Source organism: Camelina sativa, chromosome 5 (assembly GCF_000633955.1).
Source record: "Camelina sativa cultivar DH55 chromosome 5, Cs, whole genome shotgun sequence".
Lineage (NCBI taxonomy): Eukaryota > Viridiplantae > Streptophyta > Magnoliopsida > Brassicales > Brassicaceae > Camelina > Camelina sativa.
This window is the reverse complement of record NC_025689.1, coordinates 10,642,243-10,662,206: the sequence shown is the minus strand read 5'-3', so window position 1 is coordinate 10,662,206 and position 19,964 is coordinate 10,642,243. Positions and strand designations below refer to the sequence as shown.

The following is a 19,964-nucleotide window of genomic DNA, read 5'->3' as shown; positions in this document are numbered from 1 at the left end:
ACAACACATAAGCCCAAGTTTAATTAGATGTGAAACCTGAGTTTCTGAATTAGGTCAATATAAATACTAAAAATCATATCTGATAACGAACACGAGCTTGCTTCACCGATCCTCTTTGAGATAACTGCAACATTTAGGGTTTCAGAGATCGGCTGATCATCAAATCCACAAATATGGCGACTCAAATTAGCAAGAAGAGAAAGGTGAATTTGAGATTTCATTTTTTGCTTTCATTTATCAATGGATTTGTTTTGCTCTGTGTGTAGTATTGAAACTGATTTTGGTTGATGTGTTTGTAGTTTGTAGCTGATGGTGTGTTCTACGCTGAATTGAATGAGGTTCTGACTAGAGAGCTTGCAGAGGATGGTTACTCTGGTGTTGAGGTTAGGGTTACTCCAATGAGGACTGAGATTATCATCAGAGCTACCCGTACTCAGAACGTTCTCGGTATGTTGTTTGTTGATTGATCTTTATTGCATTTCGAATTAGGAGAGCTGTGTGAGTCTGTTTTGAGATCTGATATCATCGGGAAATGTTGTTTGGGGTTTTAAAGGTGAGAAGGGGAGGAGAATTAGGGAATTGACATCACTTGTTCAGAAGAGATTCAAGTTTCCTCAAGACAGTGTTGAGCTTTATGCTGAAAAGGTTAACAACAGAGGTCTCTGCGCCATTGCTCAGGCTGAGTCTCTACGTTACAAGCTTCTCGGTGGTCTTGCTGTTCGTAGGTATGACATTTCTGTTGTATATTTTGATTATAAATAGTAATTGAGCTATCATTTTGTTTATCTTACTTGGTCTTATAAGCACTTTACCAAACCTAATTGTTAAAAATGTATAGGATATAACTGTAATTGTATTTCTATGTGTGGTATCTTCAAATGCACACGCTATGTGAGTTTTGTGTAATTGCTATGTTTCTCCTGAACACGCTGATCATACATAATGTTTTAACCAGTTCTTGTCTAGGTCCTGAGTGTTGACATCTCTTGTTTCACTCATCCCCAAGATGTTAATACTGCAATGGTTATTTTCCTGTACAGGGCCTGTTATGGTGTTTTGAGATTTGTTATGGAGAGTGGAGCTAAGGGATGCGAGGTCATCGTGAGTGGAAAGCTCCGTGCTGCACGTGCTAAGTCGATGAAGTTCAAGGATGGTTACATGGTTTCATCTGGTCAACCAACTAAGGAATACATTGACTCTGCAGTGAGACATGTTTTGCTTAGACAGGTAAGTTTATTCCTGATGTTCTAAAGTGAATAAGTGATTCAGCAATGTGTCCAATCTAAGTCTGGTTAAACCGCATGTGCAGGGTGTGTTGGGAATCAAGGTTAAGGTTATGCTTGATTGGGACCCTAAGGGCATTAATGGACCAAAGACACCATTGCCTGATGTTGTGATCATTCATGCTCCTAAAGAAGACGATGCCCACTATGCACCTGCTCAGGTTGCTGCCCCATCTGCTCTTCTGCCAGAGGCTCCACTCACAGCCGTAGATTACCCTGCGATGGTCCCTCCAGTGGCCTAGAGATGACTTTTTTTACAATTACTCCATGGGATTTTGATCTTTTTGTTATAACTTTTATGCCTCTTTTGACAGTCACTAGTCGTATCTCTTATATCCTCGAAGCAGACAAGTTTTTTCTCATGTTGTTTCAAACTTGTGTCAAGTTTTCTGGAGGTTGAAATGTTTTGAGTTCCAAAATTATGTTAGTCTCAAATATGGTGTGTTATGCACATAAAATCACAGGGTAAATTACTCTATTTGCTCAAAACATTTATTCGAACATAACAAGAAAACTCAATATTTGGAGCTCGTTTATGTTTTTACAAAAGGGTAAATCTCGAACCTAAACGTACAACTAGGATTCAAAACTCTTCCTCCCTGTTTACCGTTGCAGCATTTGGGAAGCTTCGCTATAATCGAATCCAAACACACACTGCAATTTTTAAAAGATAAGTCTTGTGTACACTGCATCATTCCGTACAATTTCATCGTCCCTAGACTTTCCTCGGCAGTCGCATACATGTAGTCTCTTGTATAGGGCTTCTGTTCTTTACGAATTGCTTTCTCCTTCTGCTTATTTAGGAGAGCCCTCGTGTTCTGGTTGAACAACTTCGCATTGGCGCCGCTCACATCTTTAGCATTGTGCAAATACAAATAGTGCTTGTAATCGATCTTCTGATAGGTATAGACCGTAGAAATGTAGAGAAAACAGTTGTCGTACCATATGATTCTCCCTTTGTTGTTCGGACATTTCCTAAGAATCTGTCACATATTTTACAATAGAATCAAGAACCATTGTCTGTTTGTACTGTATATATACTTCTTTTTGTACAACCAACTGAAGTGTCACAGGCTAATAGATTATATTGAAATGACGTTACCCCAGAGAAGGCGGTAACGAGGCAAGAGCGGCACTCGGATTCAGAGGCATCGCCCCGACACTGAGCCTTTATGTAGAAGGTATTAGGACCCTCACCACCTACACCGTGGATGAAACCGTAGTCTAGATAATTGTTAATCGAATAGTCGAGGTGACGTTTGAGTTGGCTCTCATATGAACTCTCCTGATTGTATGTCCCTTCTCCTTTGATGCATATGTGTTNGAACACTGTGGATAAAATGTAGTTGCAAGGCCACCACGGCCAAGATAGAGATTGATACAGAGGAAGAAGACATCTTTCATTTTGTCGAAAAAAGGTCTCAACTCTCTAGTCTTTTAACTGAGAGGAGAGAGGAGATTTTGGGCTGAGACTTGGTATTTACGGCGAGGGAAAAGGAGGACCGATGAAAAAGTCAAAGTTGAAAAAGGTTTGAAACAATTAAAATCTGAATTTTACTCTAATGTACCATTAATTTTTCAATTTGTTATCTAAATTAGCTTCGTAGATTGCATCATCACGCTGTTGGTTAATCAGATCTGTACATTAATATGTCTTATTTTCTAGGACGAAGATCGTACAAATGGCTTTACAATTGTTTTTGTGTTCTTCTGAGTCAAGATCATGTCTTTTTTTTTTTCAGGTTTGAGATCTCATTATGCCACTATGAATTCTAAAAAGATGGAAACATGGAGCAGGCGCAAAGATATAATCAGCGATCTACCAGAAGCTCTCCAAGAAGCTGCGTTAACATCTCGTCTCTCCAAGAAATGACGTTATCTCTTTGCTGCCAAACCAAATCTTGATTTCGATGATTCCGAATGCTCGCGTCCTGAACTGGTCAACCAACTAGAGACCAATGAGGTTCATATAACTTTAATGAGATTCGTAACGAGAGTTCTGGCTTCACAGGGGGATTCTACTACCAGAAGTTTCTCTCTTAAGTGTGGACATGGTATCTATCCAGTTTTTGTCTCTCGTTGGATATCAAATGTGATGCTACGTGGGATATCGGATCTTGATTTACGCGTTACTGTTGATTGGAAGAATTTGATGATGCCTGCACGTGTCTTTATGAGCAAGTCACTAGTTAGACTGAGAATTGAAACTGGAAATGGTGCTATACTGCTATGATTGGTGGTATGCATATGGAACATGTTTTCCTTCCAAAGCTTAAGACTCTCTATCTTGATTCCATTAGCTTTGGAGACGGTGATAATTACCTCGTCAAGCTTGTCTCTGCCTGTCCTGTCCTTGAGGAGTTAGTTATGATCAATCTATGTTGGGATGGTTATTGGCACCGCTCTGTGTCTTCCAAAACCCTCGAGAGACTAACGCTACGTTGTCAAGACTCTGACCAGAATCCAGATAGTGTTACATTTGATACACCGAATCTTGTCTACTTTGAATACTCTGATCATGTTGCGCAGAAGTATGATATTGTGAAATTCGATTCATTTGTTGAAGCTAGTATCGGTCTTCGAATGACACGTGATCAGCATACACTTGCAAGCTACGGAGATTTGGTCGGTAACGCAACTGATCCTCTTACGAGGATAAGCAATGTTCAGATCTTTACTTATATGCCAGCACTCTTGAGGTTTGTATCTTAATACCCTCCGTTGTTTCAGTAAGTGCTACATGGGCTTGCAAATGAAGTTGATCTGTTTCTTTTTGTTTCAGGCTCTTACTTTCTGTTGTAAACCAATACCGGTATTCAAAAAACTGATTCATTTAACTGTCAAGACTCACCGGCAAGTAGGATGGGAATCATTGCGGCCGGCTCTACTCAAGAAGAGTCCAAGTCTAGAAACCCTCGTTTTTGAAGTACCAACTCATATCCTTGGCCTAAAGTATAAAATATTCAAACAAAATTATAGGCTTTGAAGTTATTTCCTCTGTTATTTAGGGACTCCATCACAAGAAAACAGTCAAGTGTGAGGATGGTGACGGGTGCCTATGCAAATCGTCGTCGCAGGACATTCGTAGTTGGCGAAATTTATTTTTACTGCGATGACACGGAGAAGGAGAAGCAGAAGCAGATGGAGAGCAAGTCAAGTATTTCTTGGAGACAATGCCGAATCTGGAACAATTGATTGTCTGCTACAATACACGAATTGATGAAGCTTTGAAAGGCCAACTTGAGAGACTAGTTCCTATAGGAGCTTCATCAAAGTGCAGTATCCAACTAATATGTGATCACCGTACTCGCACCAGTTTATCCTTATTCCGGTGTCATCGACTATATCGAATAAATGGGAGAGTATCATCCTTTTTTTTTAATCTCTGAGAATATTAGCAAAGCTTTGGTTCTAGTATTTAGAACAGAACTATATAGTTTGGTCTATGTTCTGTTATTGGTCCCTTCTTTCAGCTACTTCTTTTCACTTTTTGTGTGTGTTTGTTGTATACTTGATGTTTTCTCAAGGGTTTGAAGTTGTTATATAACATAGCTTTAGTTCTAGGTTGCAGTACAAAATATTAGTGTCTCATGTTATGTAATATGTGTGTCTAACGCTTCTCAATATGCATATTCACTTTTCTTTAAGTGTTGTGTAGACAACCTCATCAATGGTCTCTCAAGGCTTTCCAGCTAGTTGTTAATTTGCTCGGCGCGGTGAGCAAAATAAATAAGATGTGAAATTTATCTCATTTATTATTATTAGGTTTTTAAAGAAACAGGAAGGTGAACTAGTAGTTTTGTTTTTTGTTTTTTTTGTTGTAGTTTATATAGCTAACTATTGAAAAAAACACAAAAGTTGGGATGAGAAAATCATTGTGGAATCTGCTCAAAGAATTGTCCAAATCCAAAAACCCTCATCTTGCCAAGTAAAAAATCAAACCCTATGTGACACATTTGGGGAGAGACTCTGGCCGGATCAGAGTCTCTTCTCTTCATCCTATCTTGATTTTAGAAGTCTCTGACCGGAAAAGAGTCTTTCAGTTCTTCTTAACTTTTTCTGCTAGTAACATAAAAGAGATGAGAAAAAAAAAAAAAATTTATTATTGGGCTTAAAAAAGAAACAACAAAAGGCCCATTAATCCCCAAACGAAATGCTTTTTATTATTATTATTTCTTACATGAAAAAACAATAACGCATCGTATTAAGAAAGTAGAAACATTATTAATCCAGAAAGTTCCAAACGAAGCAATAAATTAAAAAAAGATATATAAATTTTTTTTTGGGAAAATTATAAATAAAGGAGCTTTTTCTAAAAATTTGGCCATCTACACTTTTTTTTCAAGATTGTCAATTGTGACGAAAATGCCCCTACTAATAGAAATAGTGAAGTTTTGAAAAATTTGAACCAATAAACAAACAGAAAACCCATGTTAGTATACAACTGTTAAAAAAAAAATTTGAAAAAAAAATGTTTTGGGTGTCAAAAATCAGTTTGTAAATTGCTGATTTCTGGTCTAAATTGTTTAGAATAGACTTTCTACGATTTTTTCTCTTTCTGAAACATTTAGATTGTTCATTCTACAGTTTGTAAATGTTCTACGAAGTTTAGACGGAAAATTTGTTCTAAAAATTTCAGAACCTGAATTTTGTATGTTCTACAAAATTAAGAATATGTATTCTACGTTTTTCTTCATTCTACATCAATTCAGAATTCGTTTTCTACGTTTTACCCTATATACTAAAACAAGTAGAAGATATATCATAGAAATTTTTAGAATTTGTAATCTGTAAACCTTAGAATACCCTAAAAATAGAAAGAAAATAAATTAAATAAGGAAAGTGAATATTTTTAAATATTTTTTAAATATTCTTAATTTATGGTTAAGATTTCGTAATTATTGTTTAGATTTGTTCTAATATATTTTAGAATACGTATTCTAAATTATTTAGAAGCTAAACAAATTAAGAAAAATCGACATTATACCTTAACGTGATCGGTCACCATCTCTTCCACCTTCCACAAAAGCTTTCACTTACCTGTTTATGATGCAAATCTATGTTACTTGTGGTGTATGGACACTGGATGCCAAGAAGGAGTGGAGATTTATTGATGATGAAGAAAAACGTGCTAGATTACTGATTTTGCAACCCACTACATCTCTTGAAGAGTTGAAGGTGATGGTTTCAGAAGACTATGAAATAGAGCAAAATATGTTTGATGTGGAATTCAGTTATCTACCCACAGAGGTTAAAGTTGATTGTCCTCCTGTTGTATTGACAAATAATAGAGGTATGAATAATTTTCTTGCATATCTGAAAAAGATAAACATGATTCGGTTGTGTGTTACATTCAAAAGAGTAGTTGATGGCGATAGGAGTAAAGTCCAGTTCGATCTGAATAAGTTGTCAGTTGATAGTAGCGATGGTTGTAATGTGGAAGTTGATGTGGGAAAATCAGTAGGTATTATTTCAAGGAATTCACCTAAGCCGACTAATGATGTATTAGAAAAGCCTACTGATGCTAATCTTGGTGATGCTGCTGGTTTAAAGTTGGAAGATTCAATGGTAAAAAATGGTGAATATTTCAGCAGTAAGGAAGCTTTACAGGCTACTATGGAAATGTATGCAATGAAATATAACTGCGACTATAGGATTACAAAATCTGATAAGAGATGGTGGTGTATACGCTGCATTGATAGTGTTTGTAATTGGCGTCTCCGGGCTGAGTGTTTACAAGCGTCTACATATTTCAAAATCAACAAGTTTGTGGGTAACCATACATGTGCCCCTTCAAAAAAAAACTCATTTTGTAGGACTCCATCTGCAAGAACAATTGGACATCTCATTAAGCAAAGCTATGAGGGTGTGAAGGAAGGTCCTAAACCGAATGATATAGTTAATATTATTCGTTCAAGGTACGGCTGCGAGCTAACATATCACCAAGCTTGGGAGTCTCGGGAGTATGCAGTTAACGAAGTTAGAGGAATTCCTGAGAAAAGTTATGCTAAGATTCCAAAATACTTGCACATGCTACAAGAAGCGAATCCTGGTACGTTCACGAATTATGAAATTGACTTTGAGGGAAGATTTAAATATCTATTTATTTCTTTTGGTCAATCAACAAGAGGGTTCTACAAGTCAATGCGGAAAGTGATAGTAGTTGATGGTACATTTTTGAAGAATAAATACAAAGGGGTTCTCCTAGTTGCTACAGCTGTAGATGGTAACTCCAATTTGTATCCAATCGCATTTGGAATTGCTGATTCTGAGAATGATTGTTCATGGGAGTGGTTTTTTATGCAACTTAAGATGGTTATAGCTGATGAAGAAGGTTTATCATTTGTGTCAGATAGAGCTACATCGATTGCTAAATCAATTGGAAACATCTATCCATTGGCTAAACATGGTATTTGCATCCACCACTTGATTAGTAATGTGATAACATATCATAAGGGCAGAGGTGTCGCTGGTAAGGTTGCAAAAGCATCAAAAGCTTATAGAGTTGCTGAGTTTGAGAAAGAGTTTGGGCGAATTAATAATATTAGTCCTGCTATTGGAAGTTATCTAGAGGAAGCCGATGTGACAAAATGGGCTCGCTGTCATTTTCCGGGTTATAGGTATGATATTAACACCAACAATGCAGCTGAATCAATCAATGCTGCTTTGAGGACACCCAGAGAGTATCCAATAATTCCTTTGTTAGACAGCATCAGAGAAATGATGACACGCTGGTTTTATGAGAGTAGAGAGTTAAGTGCAAAGCATAAAGATCCTTTAACTGTTGAGGTGGAGAAAAAGATTTCAAGAAGAATAGTGAAAGGTAAATTCATGAACGGTTATTTGATGAGCAGATCGCAGATCCAGGTTAAAGGTAATGGAGTAGACTACATTGTTGACTTAGAAAGAAGGACTTGTTCATGTGGAAAGTTCAGCATCCAAAAACTTCCTTGTAGACATGCTATAAAAGTTCAGCATAAGGATATAGGCAAGGATCTATATCCTTATGCTGATGATGTGTATACCACTACTGCATGGAGATCGCAATATGAGGAAACTATTAATCCAATAGGTGTTCCTGAAGAAGAATGGCGAGTCCCACAGCATGTTGAAGATGCAAAAGTTCGACCACCTGAAACAAGAAGACATCCAGGACGGCGAAGAAAAAGAAGATATGAATCCGCTGAAGACAAGATAAAATCATCACAAAACTCACAAGGGTCAAAGAGACATAAGTGTGCGCGGTGTGGCAAAGAAGGGCATAACAGAACGACTTGTGATATCGTGATATAACAATGGTTAGTGCATCAACTTAAGATTCCTGTTTTTGAATTTTTGATTTCATTTATATTTACGGTACTCGTTATGTTTCAGGTAGCTTCTGGGTTGTGTTTCACGGCAGCTGCTTTGTGATGAATGATGGTGTTCGATGGTTTTTATTTTCGATTAATAGACTCATTTGTTTTGAAATTCGTGGGTTGTGTTTCATGGCAGCACCTTTGTGATGAATGATGGTGTTTATTTTCGATTAGTAGACTCATTTGTTTTGAAATTCGTTGATGGTGTTGATTTAAGACTAATAAAATACTCATGTGTTTTGAAATTCCTTGCTGGTGTTTTCTTTCAATCAAACTTTCACTCATGTGTTTTGAAATTCCTTGTTTGAGTTTTCTTTCAATCAAACTTTCATTAAAACCAGAGTACAAAAAACAAGACTAACAAAAAGTGTTAAGCATAACAACAAAATACAGAAAGCAAAGACATCATATCATCTTCTTATAAAGCCACGCCATTGAAACTGCCAATACGACTAGTACACAAATCCTCTGCTTGTTCGACTTCTCCATACTCTCTTTTGCAACCATTAGCTCTTACCTGATGATCTCAATCATATGCTTCTCCATCTTTTCTTCCATCTCCTTCACCATCTCCTTTTGGAGCTCCACATTGTTTGGTACCATCTTTTTTAGATCCTCTAAGAGTTGGTTTTGTTTGCTTTCAACCATCCTAATCTCCTCTAGTACAGCATCATCAACCCAACGGAACATGTGTTTTTCCTTCTTCTCCTAAAACCATTGTTTGGATAACAATATTTAATAAATTTCAGCTATTGTGATGAATAACGACAGATAAAAGTAAATTACCTTCACACCAACAACACATCTGTAAAATCTTCTACAGGGATTCTCTTCCATCTTTGAGGTGTAGGTTCTAATCTCTCCACCACACCAGCATCTACATGGAACTCCAACCTGAGAACTTCTGGACGGTAACCCTGACGAACCAGCCGAAGAACGTTGGCTCATGGCTCCTATCAGTTTTTACGATGAAGAAGAAGAAAGTATCGGGAAAGAAGAATAAGAGAGTATTGGAGAAGATCAAGTATTGGAAAAGAAGATCCCTAATTTTATTTTTTTCCTTAAATATTAAAATTAAAAACCGGGTCATCGGTATGCTTACATCGGGTCATCTGTATGTTTAAATCGTGTATGTTTTTGTGTTCTTATGCTTATGAGGTTATGTTATTGAGTCTCATATTAGTCAGTCCTAAAGCAAATATACATCAAGGATTAATACTAATGACTCTTATATTAGTCTAACAAGCAAAAGCATCAAAAACCATCATTTACAAAACAATCATAAAGACACTTAAAAATTAGCCAAGGTCTACAAACTCAGCCGCATACACTGGACGCACATAAGTTTTCATTCGTTCCACTAGCACAGGATCCTTTGCTGCTGACCAAAGATCGACTGCCAACTTCAAACGAGCTTGCTTGATGTTTTCATCGTCAATCAACTCATAAGATAGATCACGCATGTGACACTCGATATACTTCAGGGCATAAACTCCACAATCACAACTTGACCGATTTAATTTAGGTGGCATACGAACCTGGATGATCTCGTATGGAGTCAACAAGGGAGCTTTTCCATCAACCTTTTTGTGAATCTCCTTCACAAGACGAGGGATGACATTATCGAATGGCTCAACGTGTCTTCTGTTTTGGTATTGATTACAGTCGAAGACTTCAATTGTTCTTAGTCTGAAGTTAATGCAAACTGAGATCCAGTGATTACCGTTAATGAAGACCGGTGCATAAATTCTTTCCAAATCTACAGCCCAACTTTTTCCTGTCTTTCCATGAGATGGCAGTTCACCTTTGGCATACTCTAACAAGAGGTGATTCCAAGTGTGGGTTCGTCCTGTCGATCTAAACTTATTGTAGTCGGCCTTGACGTGCTCGCTAAACTGACAATTCATGAAACCTACACGATCCAACTCTAGGCGGCCTAAAGATGTATGCTCCCGAAAAATATACATCGTTGCATCCATTTCCTGTAAATATTTAAAGACTTAAGTTTGTCATACTTTAAGAATATAAAATATAATATTTCAAAAGATTGACACGTACCTCGTTTCCAAGCCATTTGCCACCCATCATGACTCGCTCAAACAATTCTCGATCAAGTAAAGTTGGACCCAGTTGAATGCTTCTGTAAAAGTAAAACAATTGTAAGATTAAAAAAAAAAAAATTGATAAATCATAACATGTATATAAAAATGTTTGAATCACGTACTCGTAGTGGATCCTACTCCACTCTTCAAAAGCATTCCATAGATCATCAGAAACGAAAGTCAACACCGCATCCGGTTCATCTTTACCCGCATCTTTGGGACTCAGTGTAGGATCAAATCCGGACACAACAGACTTTTGAGATAAGTGTCCTACTGTGTTCTTTAGATAGTCTTGTGTATCTACATTGAGGTCTATCAACAGATTATCTAAATCAAACAGTTCAACCTGTCAAAAAAAACAAAAAATTATGAAAGGCTTTAGTTAAAGTTACAACACTTAAAAATTATGACACATAAGTTTACAACACATAAGTTACAACACATAAATTATGTTTACAACATACACATACAAACAAGGATACAAGAAAAAGGAAAGACCACACAACATATTACAATCGAACAAGGCTTTGAGCTACTTCTTACGTACCGAAGTTTTGGGCTTCACTCGTGATGGACTAGGATCCACTACTGGTGGCTTAGGATCCACTACTGCTGGCTTAGGATCCACTGCTGCTGGTCTGGATATCAAGGCCTTGATATCTGATACATCTTTCTCCAAAGTTAGCAATCGTTCTCCAAAGGTCTCTGTGAAGCTCTTGAAAGAAGAGTCAATCAACTCCTTAAAGAACCGCTTCATATCATCTCCACAAGAACAATGTGAAGTTGATGCTATCTGATTTAAGACCATTCTTTTCCGTGTCTCTGCTCCATGGTCAACTAGCTTCTTCTTCCTCTTCTTTAAGCTAGACACTTCTGGGATATCAGCTTGCTTCTGACCACTCTCCTCTCCAACCGAAACTTCATTGTCCCCTCCAACAGTCTGAGATTGTTCCACACCAGCATCCTCAATGTTATCATCTTCCACACCATATCCTTCGACACTCTCCCAAATATGATCTCCAAAATCATAGTCAGATCTGATCAAAGCTTCCAAGTTGTCCACTTCACAATCTTCAATTTCATCACCCCTCAAAAATTCAATGGACTGCAATATATCAAAGTTTCCAGTGGAGGAAATGCATGAATAAACAACATCCTGACAAAACAAAAACAAAGAAACCAATTAAAAAAAAAACTCAATGTATTCGAATTTAAACTTAAAAGAAAAAAGAAGAAGTCAACTGACCTTGTTTCCAATTGATTTCTCTAAAAGGAGGAGCTCATCATATGATACTTTAGCAGCACCTTTCCAATTAGAGATTCGGCTAAGTGTAATCTCTGTGTCAATCTTCTCTCCCATAAGTTGTCCAATAAGAGGAATGGCTTCCATAACCCAAACTTGAAGAGCATATGAGAAACCATTGAGGATGTAACTAATGGGGTTCTTCAGTTTCTTTCTTGCTTCCACTATAGAGCTAACTAAATGGTCAAAAGCTACAAGACCCCAAGGATAAGTCCTAACCTTCTCTAGATCCATGACCAGCTTGATGTATGAATGTGGTATAGCTTTCTTCTCATCCTTAGCCACTACCAACCCAGCAATCACACAAACATACACAAACCGAATTCTATCTTCTTGTTTTCTCCATGATGGAGCTGCTTCAAGGTGGGTCTTCATCAAGTTTTGAATGGTAATGATACCACCTCTCTTCAACAATTTGCTCCAAAACCCATTATCATCTGTCCAACTCTCTGAATCATGACTGAAATCGGCTGAGTACTTAAGACCAGTAACTGCATGGAATTCTTGCATTGAGAATCTAAGCGGCTTCTTACCAAACACAAACCACAGCTCATGTCTTCTCTTAGTCACCAACTGCCTACACATGATGCTGTGTATCAACCGAGCTGAGTACCCAAGACCATTCTCATACAATGCAAATACAGATGCGAAAACTGGATCACCCTTCACAATCTCATACTCTTCTGGTAATGCCTTCTTGATTTTGTGTAAGATTGACATTCGACAAGTGTTATTTATCTGCCCAACTTGTGGCTCGCTTCCATCTTCCATAAGCCGTTTAGGGTACTTCTTTTCCATTCCTGCCGAGAAAAGTAAAAAATGAATTAGTATAAATTAGCCAAAACTGAAATAAATCAACAAAGATATGAGACTTCAATTTTGCAAAACAAAAAAAAAACAGATTACTAAAAGTATGATTTATAAGTCCATAGAACCAATAGAGTCAATCCATAAGCCCAATAGAACCAATAGAGTCAAACACTAAAGATTACTAAAGCTATGATTTAAGAAGAAAAAAAATCTGTTTATGTTTATTAATCATTTAGATGCAACATACGCAAAAAGGAAGCAAACCGTGAGATGATGCTTACTCAATTTCTTGAGATAGTGTATTTGTGTAAATATAATGCTTATAAGGTCAACAAACAAGATATAATTTCTACCAAACAAGCATTTAGTTTAAGAAAATACAGATTACTAAAGCTATGATTTAAGAACAAAAAAACTTTGTTTATTAATCATTTAGATGCAACACATGATTTTAAAAACAAAAACATTTGGAAAAAGGAACCAAACCGTGATTCCAGATATATAAAACCCAAAAAATAATTCACAGTTGAATAAAATGATTCACAAGTAACATACGCAAACCTTTTTTATCTGACATAAATGAAAACTAAGACTACTAATCATTTATATGCAAACAGGAACTTGAAATAAAAAAAAGAAAAGAACAAACGAGATACGATTTAAAAAAAAAATCACGGTTCTTACTTGTATCAGAATCTGATGGTGCTTTTGTTGAGGACATTGACAAAAGCTCCTTATGATCCAATTCTGCTCTCAGCCAAGGTCAATCTCTGACAAATATAATTGACTGCAAAGAGAATATAAAGAGGGTCATGACTGATATAGAGAAGCAGTCAATAAATCCATATGATTAATGCAAACTTTTTCAAACATAGCTAAAATCAAGAGATGTATGCAAACTTTTTAACTAAATGATGATAAAAACAAAACAACGTTACAATCTGTTGCTGCTACAAGTGTGGATACGCTTCAATCAACACCCTACTCACTCATATCTAAGCTCATATCACCCTACTTAGAATCAAACAAACTAAGAAAAAGAAGAAACGAAGAACTTTATATGAAAAAGAGATTTATGCAAACTTTTTCACTAACCTTATCGTTCAAAAAAAGTGTTCACAAATGTTTCGATCATCACTCTTGTTCTTGTTAACTAGCTTTATCGATCTTGTTTCATCAACCCTGGTACACAATTTTCACTTTAAAGTCAACAGAAAACAAAAAATAATAATCCACATGCAAAAAAAAATCAAGAATTATATGGTCAATATGCTAAACGGAACTAAAACTATGATGTTCTATAAAAAAACTTTGATGTTCATTTGAATTCTGGATTGAAATAGAGATTACAAAAGAATAAAAGTTAAAAATTACCAAAACAATTCCACAATTAAACATACCAAATTCGATAAACATGGAGTCATGATTAAGAGAAATCCAAACTGAAAATTTGATAATTTACTTATCATTGGACAATTCTAGATTGAAATCGAGATTAAACAAGGACAAAATTTAAACATGCAAAAAAAAAACACAAATTAACTTACCCAATTCGATCGACAAGGAGCAATGGAGAAGAGAAATTCAACCGGATTGACCTTGAGATAGTGAAGAGGAGACCACCAAAACGACTAAGAAGCAGATGGATAGAAGGCGGAAGACAGTGAAGATGGATAGACGGCGGAAGACGGTGAAGAAATCAAATTGGCGGAAGATGGTGAAGATGGAGAGAGATGGTGACGATGGAGAAAGACGACGGTGAGATGGTCAAGATGGAGAGAGACGACGGTGAGATGGTGACGATGGTGAGAGACGACGGTGAAATGGTGACGACGAGATGGTGACGATGGTGAGATACGGCGGAAGGGTTTGTCGAGATTAGCCCTTTTGGGAAAAAAAAATTAACCTTAATTGGTTTCCAATCGATCAATTTCCCTTATTTGTCAAAACCCAAAACACAACAATTTAGGTCCACTCGATGAAGCCCAAAAAACCGATTAATTGATGTTTTTTAATTTCAGGAGACAAAAAATCAACAAAATATATCTGAAAAAACAATTAAGGGCATAATTGACTAATTTTATATTATAAAACCTATTTAACCAAACTTTTAAAAAAATAGTGTAGATGGACAAATTTTTGGAAAAAGCTCTTTTATTTATAATTTTCCCTTTTTTTTTTCTGGGTTTGGACTGTTTTTTTTTTTATCGTTTGTTTTTTTTTGACCGTTTGTTTTTTTTCTGACCGTTTTTTTTTGACCGTTTTATAAACACTCTCTGACGCTCCACCAGTCTCCTGGAGAAATCAAAATCAGTTTAGAGAGAGAGAGAGAGAGAGAGAGAGAGAGAGAGAGAGAGAGAGAGAGGGAGTGCGAGAGAGAGATCGTTCGATTCTAACGGCGGTGAGGCAGAGAGAGAGAGACCGTTCGATCCTAACGGCGGCGAGAGAGACAGAGACCGATCGATCCTAACGGCGGCGAGAGAGAGAGAGAGACCGTTCGATCCTAACGGCGGAGAGAGAGAGAGCAAGCGGACCTGAAGAACAAGTCAGAGGAGGTATCGACGTATCGTTTCGTGTTCTTCTTCAATTTAAATTTTCGTGTGAATGTTTATTTTTTTTGCTTTTGGAAATTTTTAGGGTTTGTTTCTATTTTTGGGTGAAACTGAAACAGGTCTTGACTCTTGCGTGTTCGTGGACGAGGACTGAGACGATGATTTGATTCGACTCAGAACAAACACGGTCGCCGGCGTGCGTGCGTGTTCGGTGACTCAAACTGATCGATTACAAAATAAAAGATCTTTGTCTTATCGGCGTTGTTCTTCTTTAATCGTTTTTTTCTTCTTTTTCTTCTTTCTTTCTTTCTTTCTAATGAATTGATTCTTTTCACTGCAGGGTTAGGGTTAATAACGTAGCGATCACAAGGCGACGAAAGAGAGAGATAGACCCAAAACAAGTCAGAGGTATCTCTCTAATTACAGAGGTGGTGTCGTTGTTTAGCTTTTGAAATAAGAGTAGTTCCTTCTTGTATCTTATTTAACTAATGTGTTTGTTCCTTTCTTTCTTTCTTTATTTTGCCTGGTGAAACGACGATACAGGTTTGTGACTGTGGCTGTGTGTTCTATAGGTTTACCACTAAGAGGGAGGGGACTTATCTGGTAAGTTTGTTGTCAGGACGGTGATGTGTGGTTTGGTTGAGCTGTGATGATGCGTCTCTGGAGGTTTAGCACTTTGAGCCCAATTGATCTCTTTATCTATCGTCGTCTTCTTAGCTTCTATCATGTTGTTAGTCGATGCTTTAAAATGCCAATGACAAGAGACTGCTTCTGCCCCCAGATATGAATTTTAGAACACTAATGTCTTAATACTTAATATGTTTTTTTACATTATTGGTTTGTTTTTCTTTTTCTGTGATCAGCTTCCTGCTAGTTCCAATTCTTACATGACAAGTGATCCTGGTGTTGTGAACTACTTCAATCTTTTGGTAGAGAGATGAAGCTCAATCGTCAAGTCAGGCCAGTCAGACTCATTACTTCCCATCCATATGAGAGACTGAGAATTTTGTTTTCCTGCTTGTGCTTCTCTAGATGATGGAGATATTATCAAGGATGATGCTAAACTCGTGGACCCAAATGATGGTAGAATTCTCTTCACCGTAAGTCATCTCAAAATCCTCTGATTTTCTCTAATTTCTTCTGTTTCAAGTTTATCTATCTCCCTCAACCAATGATCCTTTTTGTTTCTTTTTTTTTTTTTGAACAACAAGGTACCATAATTCAGAACAAAACCCTTGATTTTACTGAGCTAAATGGAATCCAGAAGCAGGTACATTGTGTTTTATTTATTTTCGTCTTTTGTTTTTTTATTCAAGTATGTAACAAGAATCTCAGGTTTAGGTTTCGTTTTGCAGGTTTGCTTAAAAAGCTTGAAGCTAAGTATAAGGTATGAAAAAACATGTTCCATTATTCACTAATGCTGGTTGTTATAATTCAGACTTTTAAAAAATATATTAAGGAAGCTTCTTCTAATTCTTTATTTTTGTGCAGATTGGAGATATGCTATGGTTTGAAGATTCAGAACCAAAAAGGTAAAACATCAAACTGATTCTTCTTGTTATAGGTGTCTTTGACTCAATACATCTTCCGTTCTCGTCCACTTCGATTTCCCAATCTTTAAGTCAGTAAGTTGCTTTAAAACACAGATTCTACTTTATTTCAATTCTTATAAACTGTAATGCATTTTCAGATACTCGAAGAGAGCTAAATGGTGTCTGAAAATGCATTACAGTTTATAAGAATTGAAATAAAGTAGAATCTGTGTTTTAAAGCAACTTACTGACTTAAAGATTGGGAAATCGAAGTGGACGAGAGAGAGAGCTTTGCTATGAACCTTCTTCTTCCTTCAATCATCGTATTGAAGCTTCTTCTAATTCTTTATTTTTGTGCAGAATTGGGAAAATCGAAGTGGACGAGAACGGAAGATGTATTGAGTCATAAACCTGAGATTCTTGTTACACTGTTGATAGAAAGAAAAACAAGAAACAAAGAAAACACAATGTAGAATCTGTGTTTTAAAGCAAGAAGGTTCATAGCAAAGCAATCAGATGATGCTCTTCTCGGAGCTGTTGGATGGTCTCGGAACTTTCATTCTAATTTTTTTTCTTGACAATATTATATTTGTATTTTGGATTCATCTGTAGTTAGGATTTTTGTTGCAGGTTCGTGCGGCTCTTGAAGTATTTATCAATTTTAAGACCGATAACAGTGTTAAAGTGACGAGAGAGTAAACAGGCCTGAACAAGTCAGAGGTATCTTCTCGTTTGCTTCTAAACCTATGAATCTACATATTTGATTTTCGTGTGAATTTTTTTGCTTTTAAAATAAGAGTTTCACTTTTGTATTATATTGGGAATTTTAAATTGTTCTGCTATTATAATTACATAGGTGGTATTGATGTTTTGCTTTTGAAGTAAGAGTTTCGTTCTGGTATTATATGGGGATCTTAATTAACTAATTGTTTGTTCCTTTCTTCTTTTGCCTGGTGAAATGGCGATACAGGTTTGTGTCTGTGGCTGTGTGTTCCAAACCAGGACGATGAATCATAATTTTTCAAGGACGTACGAAAGCATCAAGGTTTATCACTCATAGGGAGGGGACTTATCTTGTAAGTATGTTGTTGTCATGACGGTGATCTTGGTTGAGCTGTCATGATGCGTCTTTGGAGGTTTAGCACTTTGAGCCCAGTTGATCTTTATCTATCCTCGTCTTCTTAGCTTCTATCATGTTGTTAGTCGAAACTTTAAAATGCCAATGACAAGAGACTGCTTCTGCCCCCAGGTACGAAGTTTAGAACACTTAATTATCTTATTGTCTCATACTTGTATGTTTTTTACATTATTGGTTGTCTTTCTTTTTCAGTCATAGGCTTCCTGCTAGTTCCAATTCTTACATTACAAGTGATCCTGGTGTTGTGACTTGTAAGGAGCTACGTACTTCTTTTTGGTAGAGAGAAGTCAGACTCACTCAATCGTCAAGTCAGGCAAGTCAGACTCGTTGTTGAGAATCACTCAAAGCATTCGTTTCAGTTCCCCATCCATATGTTTTTACATTATTGGTTGTCTTTCTTTTTCAGTGATAGGCTTCCTGCTAGTTCCAATTCTTACATGACAAGTGATCCTGGTGTTGTGACTTGTAAGGAACTACTTGCTTCTTTTGGTAGAGAGAAGAAGCTCAATTGTCAAGTCAGGCAAGTCAGACTCGTTACTCACAATCGCTCAAAAGTTTCGTTTTTGTTCATCCATATGTGAGACTGAGATATCTTTTTTTTTAATTGGTTTTGTTTTCCTGCTTGTGCTTCTCTAGATGATGGAAATATTATTAGGGATGATGCTGAACTCGTGGACCCAAATGATGGTAGAATCCTCTTCACTGTAAGTCATCTCAAAATCCTCTGCTTTTCTTTATTTTCTTATGTTTCAAGTTTTTCTATCTCCCCCAGCCAATGATCCTTTTTTCTTTTTTTTCTTGGTTGAACAACAAGGTACTACTCAAGTGGAAGAGCACGGCCTGTGATGGAGTCAAGAGGCAGGTACATTGTTCTATTTGTTTTTGTTTTATCAACAGTATAACAAGAATCTCAGGTTTATGTTTCGTTTTGCAGGTTTGCATGAAGAATGAAGAAGATTCGTAACCAATAAGGCAACAACGTCAAACTGATTCTTCTTTTTAAATGGAGTCAAGAAGCAGGTATATCGTGTTTTATTTGTTTCTGGCTTTTTTTAATCAACAGTGTAACAAGAATCTCAGGTTTATATTTCGTTTTGCAGGTTTGCATAAATTGGATGTGTTTGAAAAAAGCTTGAAGGTAAGTTTAAGTTATGAAAACACACAATTTCCCAGTAAATTATTTTTCAGAGCTCTTCACAGTAACGTTTTTGAGTTATATTTTGTTAGGCTGAGTAAAAGGTATGAAAAGAACAATTTCACACTTCAGACTCCAGTGCCAAATCCAGAACTGATTCTAGTGATTGATGAGTTTTTTCTTAATACCATTGATGGTTTTGGTTGCAGGTCTGAGTGATGAGTTAAGATATGCGTACTAAAGAATCGAGTCCAGAAGCAAGTATATTGTGTTTTATTTGTTTCTTGTTTTTTAACCAACAGTGTAACAAGAATCTCAGGTTTTGTTTCGCTTTGCAGGTTTGGAAAAAAAGCTTGAAGCTAAGTATAAGGTATGAAAAAAACATTTTCCAGTATAATCTCAGATTTTGTTTTCGTTAAGGCTGATTTTTTATAATTAAGATTTAGTAAAATGTATTAAGGAAGATTCTTCTAATTTTCTATTTTTGTGCAGATGGGTGATATGCTATGGGTTTGAAGAAAGAAGAAGATTCAGAACCAGAAAAGGTAACAATATCAAACTGCTTCTTCTTGTTATAGGTGTCTTTGGCTCAATACGTCTTCCTTTCTCGTCCACTTTGATTTGCCAATCTTTAAGTCAACAAGTTGCTTTAAATCGCAGATTATATTTATTTGATTATTTATAAACTGTAATGCAATTTCAGATACTCGGAAGAGCACAATCTGTTAAGCGGGAATCAAGAACCAGTTTA

At 36.5% G+C, this 19,964-nt stretch overlaps 3 protein-coding genes, 2 long non-coding RNA genes and 2 pseudogenes across 15 annotated transcripts in view; 5 read left to right on the top strand and 2 right to left on the bottom strand.

The window, feature by feature from the left end:
* On the top strand, nucleotides 82–1,705 carry LOC104786459 (40S ribosomal protein S3-2). Its single transcript, XM_010511879.2, has 5 exons — nucleotides 82–203; nucleotides 300–447; nucleotides 554–725; nucleotides 1,041–1,227; nucleotides 1,310–1,705. Exons 1-5 carry the CDS (start codon nucleotides 174–176, stop codon nucleotides 1,523–1,525), a joined length of 753 nt encoding a protein of 250 aa, XP_010510181.1. The 5' UTR covers nucleotides 82–173; the 3' UTR covers nucleotides 1,526–1,705.
* On the bottom strand, nucleotides 1,817–2,680 carry LOC104789108 (annotated as a pseudogene).
* On the top strand, nucleotides 2,927–4,772 carry LOC104786458 (annotated as a pseudogene).
* Nucleotides 6,615–8,696, top strand: LOC104789107. Its single transcript, XM_010514851.1, has 4 exons — nucleotides 6,615–7,563; nucleotides 7,636–7,755; nucleotides 7,855–8,405; nucleotides 8,658–8,696. The coding sequence occupies exons 1-4, from the start codon at nucleotides 6,615–6,617 to the stop codon at nucleotides 8,694–8,696; spliced, it is 1,659 nt and encodes a 552-aa protein (XP_010513153.1).
* On the bottom strand, nucleotides 9,155–9,589 carry LOC104789106 (uncharacterized protein At4g04775-like). Its single transcript, XM_010514850.1, has 2 exons — nucleotides 9,428–9,589; nucleotides 9,155–9,349 (listed from the first exon to the last, which is right to left on the bottom strand). Exons 1-2 carry the CDS (start codon nucleotides 9,587–9,589, stop codon nucleotides 9,155–9,157), a joined length of 357 nt encoding a protein of 118 aa, XP_010513152.1.
* Nucleotides 15,183–18,593, top strand: LOC104786454. Its single transcript, XR_767504.2, has 13 exons — nucleotides 15,183–15,411; nucleotides 15,528–15,608; nucleotides 15,749–15,816; nucleotides 15,952–16,074; nucleotides 16,272–16,508; nucleotides 16,620–16,678; nucleotides 16,764–16,795; nucleotides 16,900–16,940; nucleotides 17,301–17,484; nucleotides 17,571–17,660; nucleotides 17,911–18,189; nucleotides 18,271–18,395; nucleotides 18,485–18,593. It is a non-coding gene; the product is annotated as an uncharacterized LOC104786454 (long non-coding RNA).
* The window catches only part of LOC109124856, a 2,884-nt gene continuing 1,632 nt past the window's right edge, over nucleotides 18,713–19,964 (top strand). For 9 of the 11 annotated variants that reach the window (XR_002037992.1, XR_002037989.1, XR_002037991.1 and 6 more), the window contains exons 1-7: nucleotides 18,713–18,782; nucleotides 18,893–18,940; nucleotides 19,013–19,098; nucleotides 19,179–19,216; nucleotides 19,423–19,474; nucleotides 19,552–19,583; nucleotides 19,706–19,758. This is a non-coding gene — a long non-coding RNA (uncharacterized LOC109124856). Of the gene's footprint in view, nucleotides 18,783–18,892; nucleotides 18,941–19,012; nucleotides 19,099–19,178; nucleotides 19,318–19,422; nucleotides 19,475–19,551; nucleotides 19,584–19,705; nucleotides 19,759–19,916; nucleotide 19,964 lie in introns of those variants that run through there. The other 2 variants (XR_002037993.1, XR_002037990.1) reach the window with 2 other exon arrangements.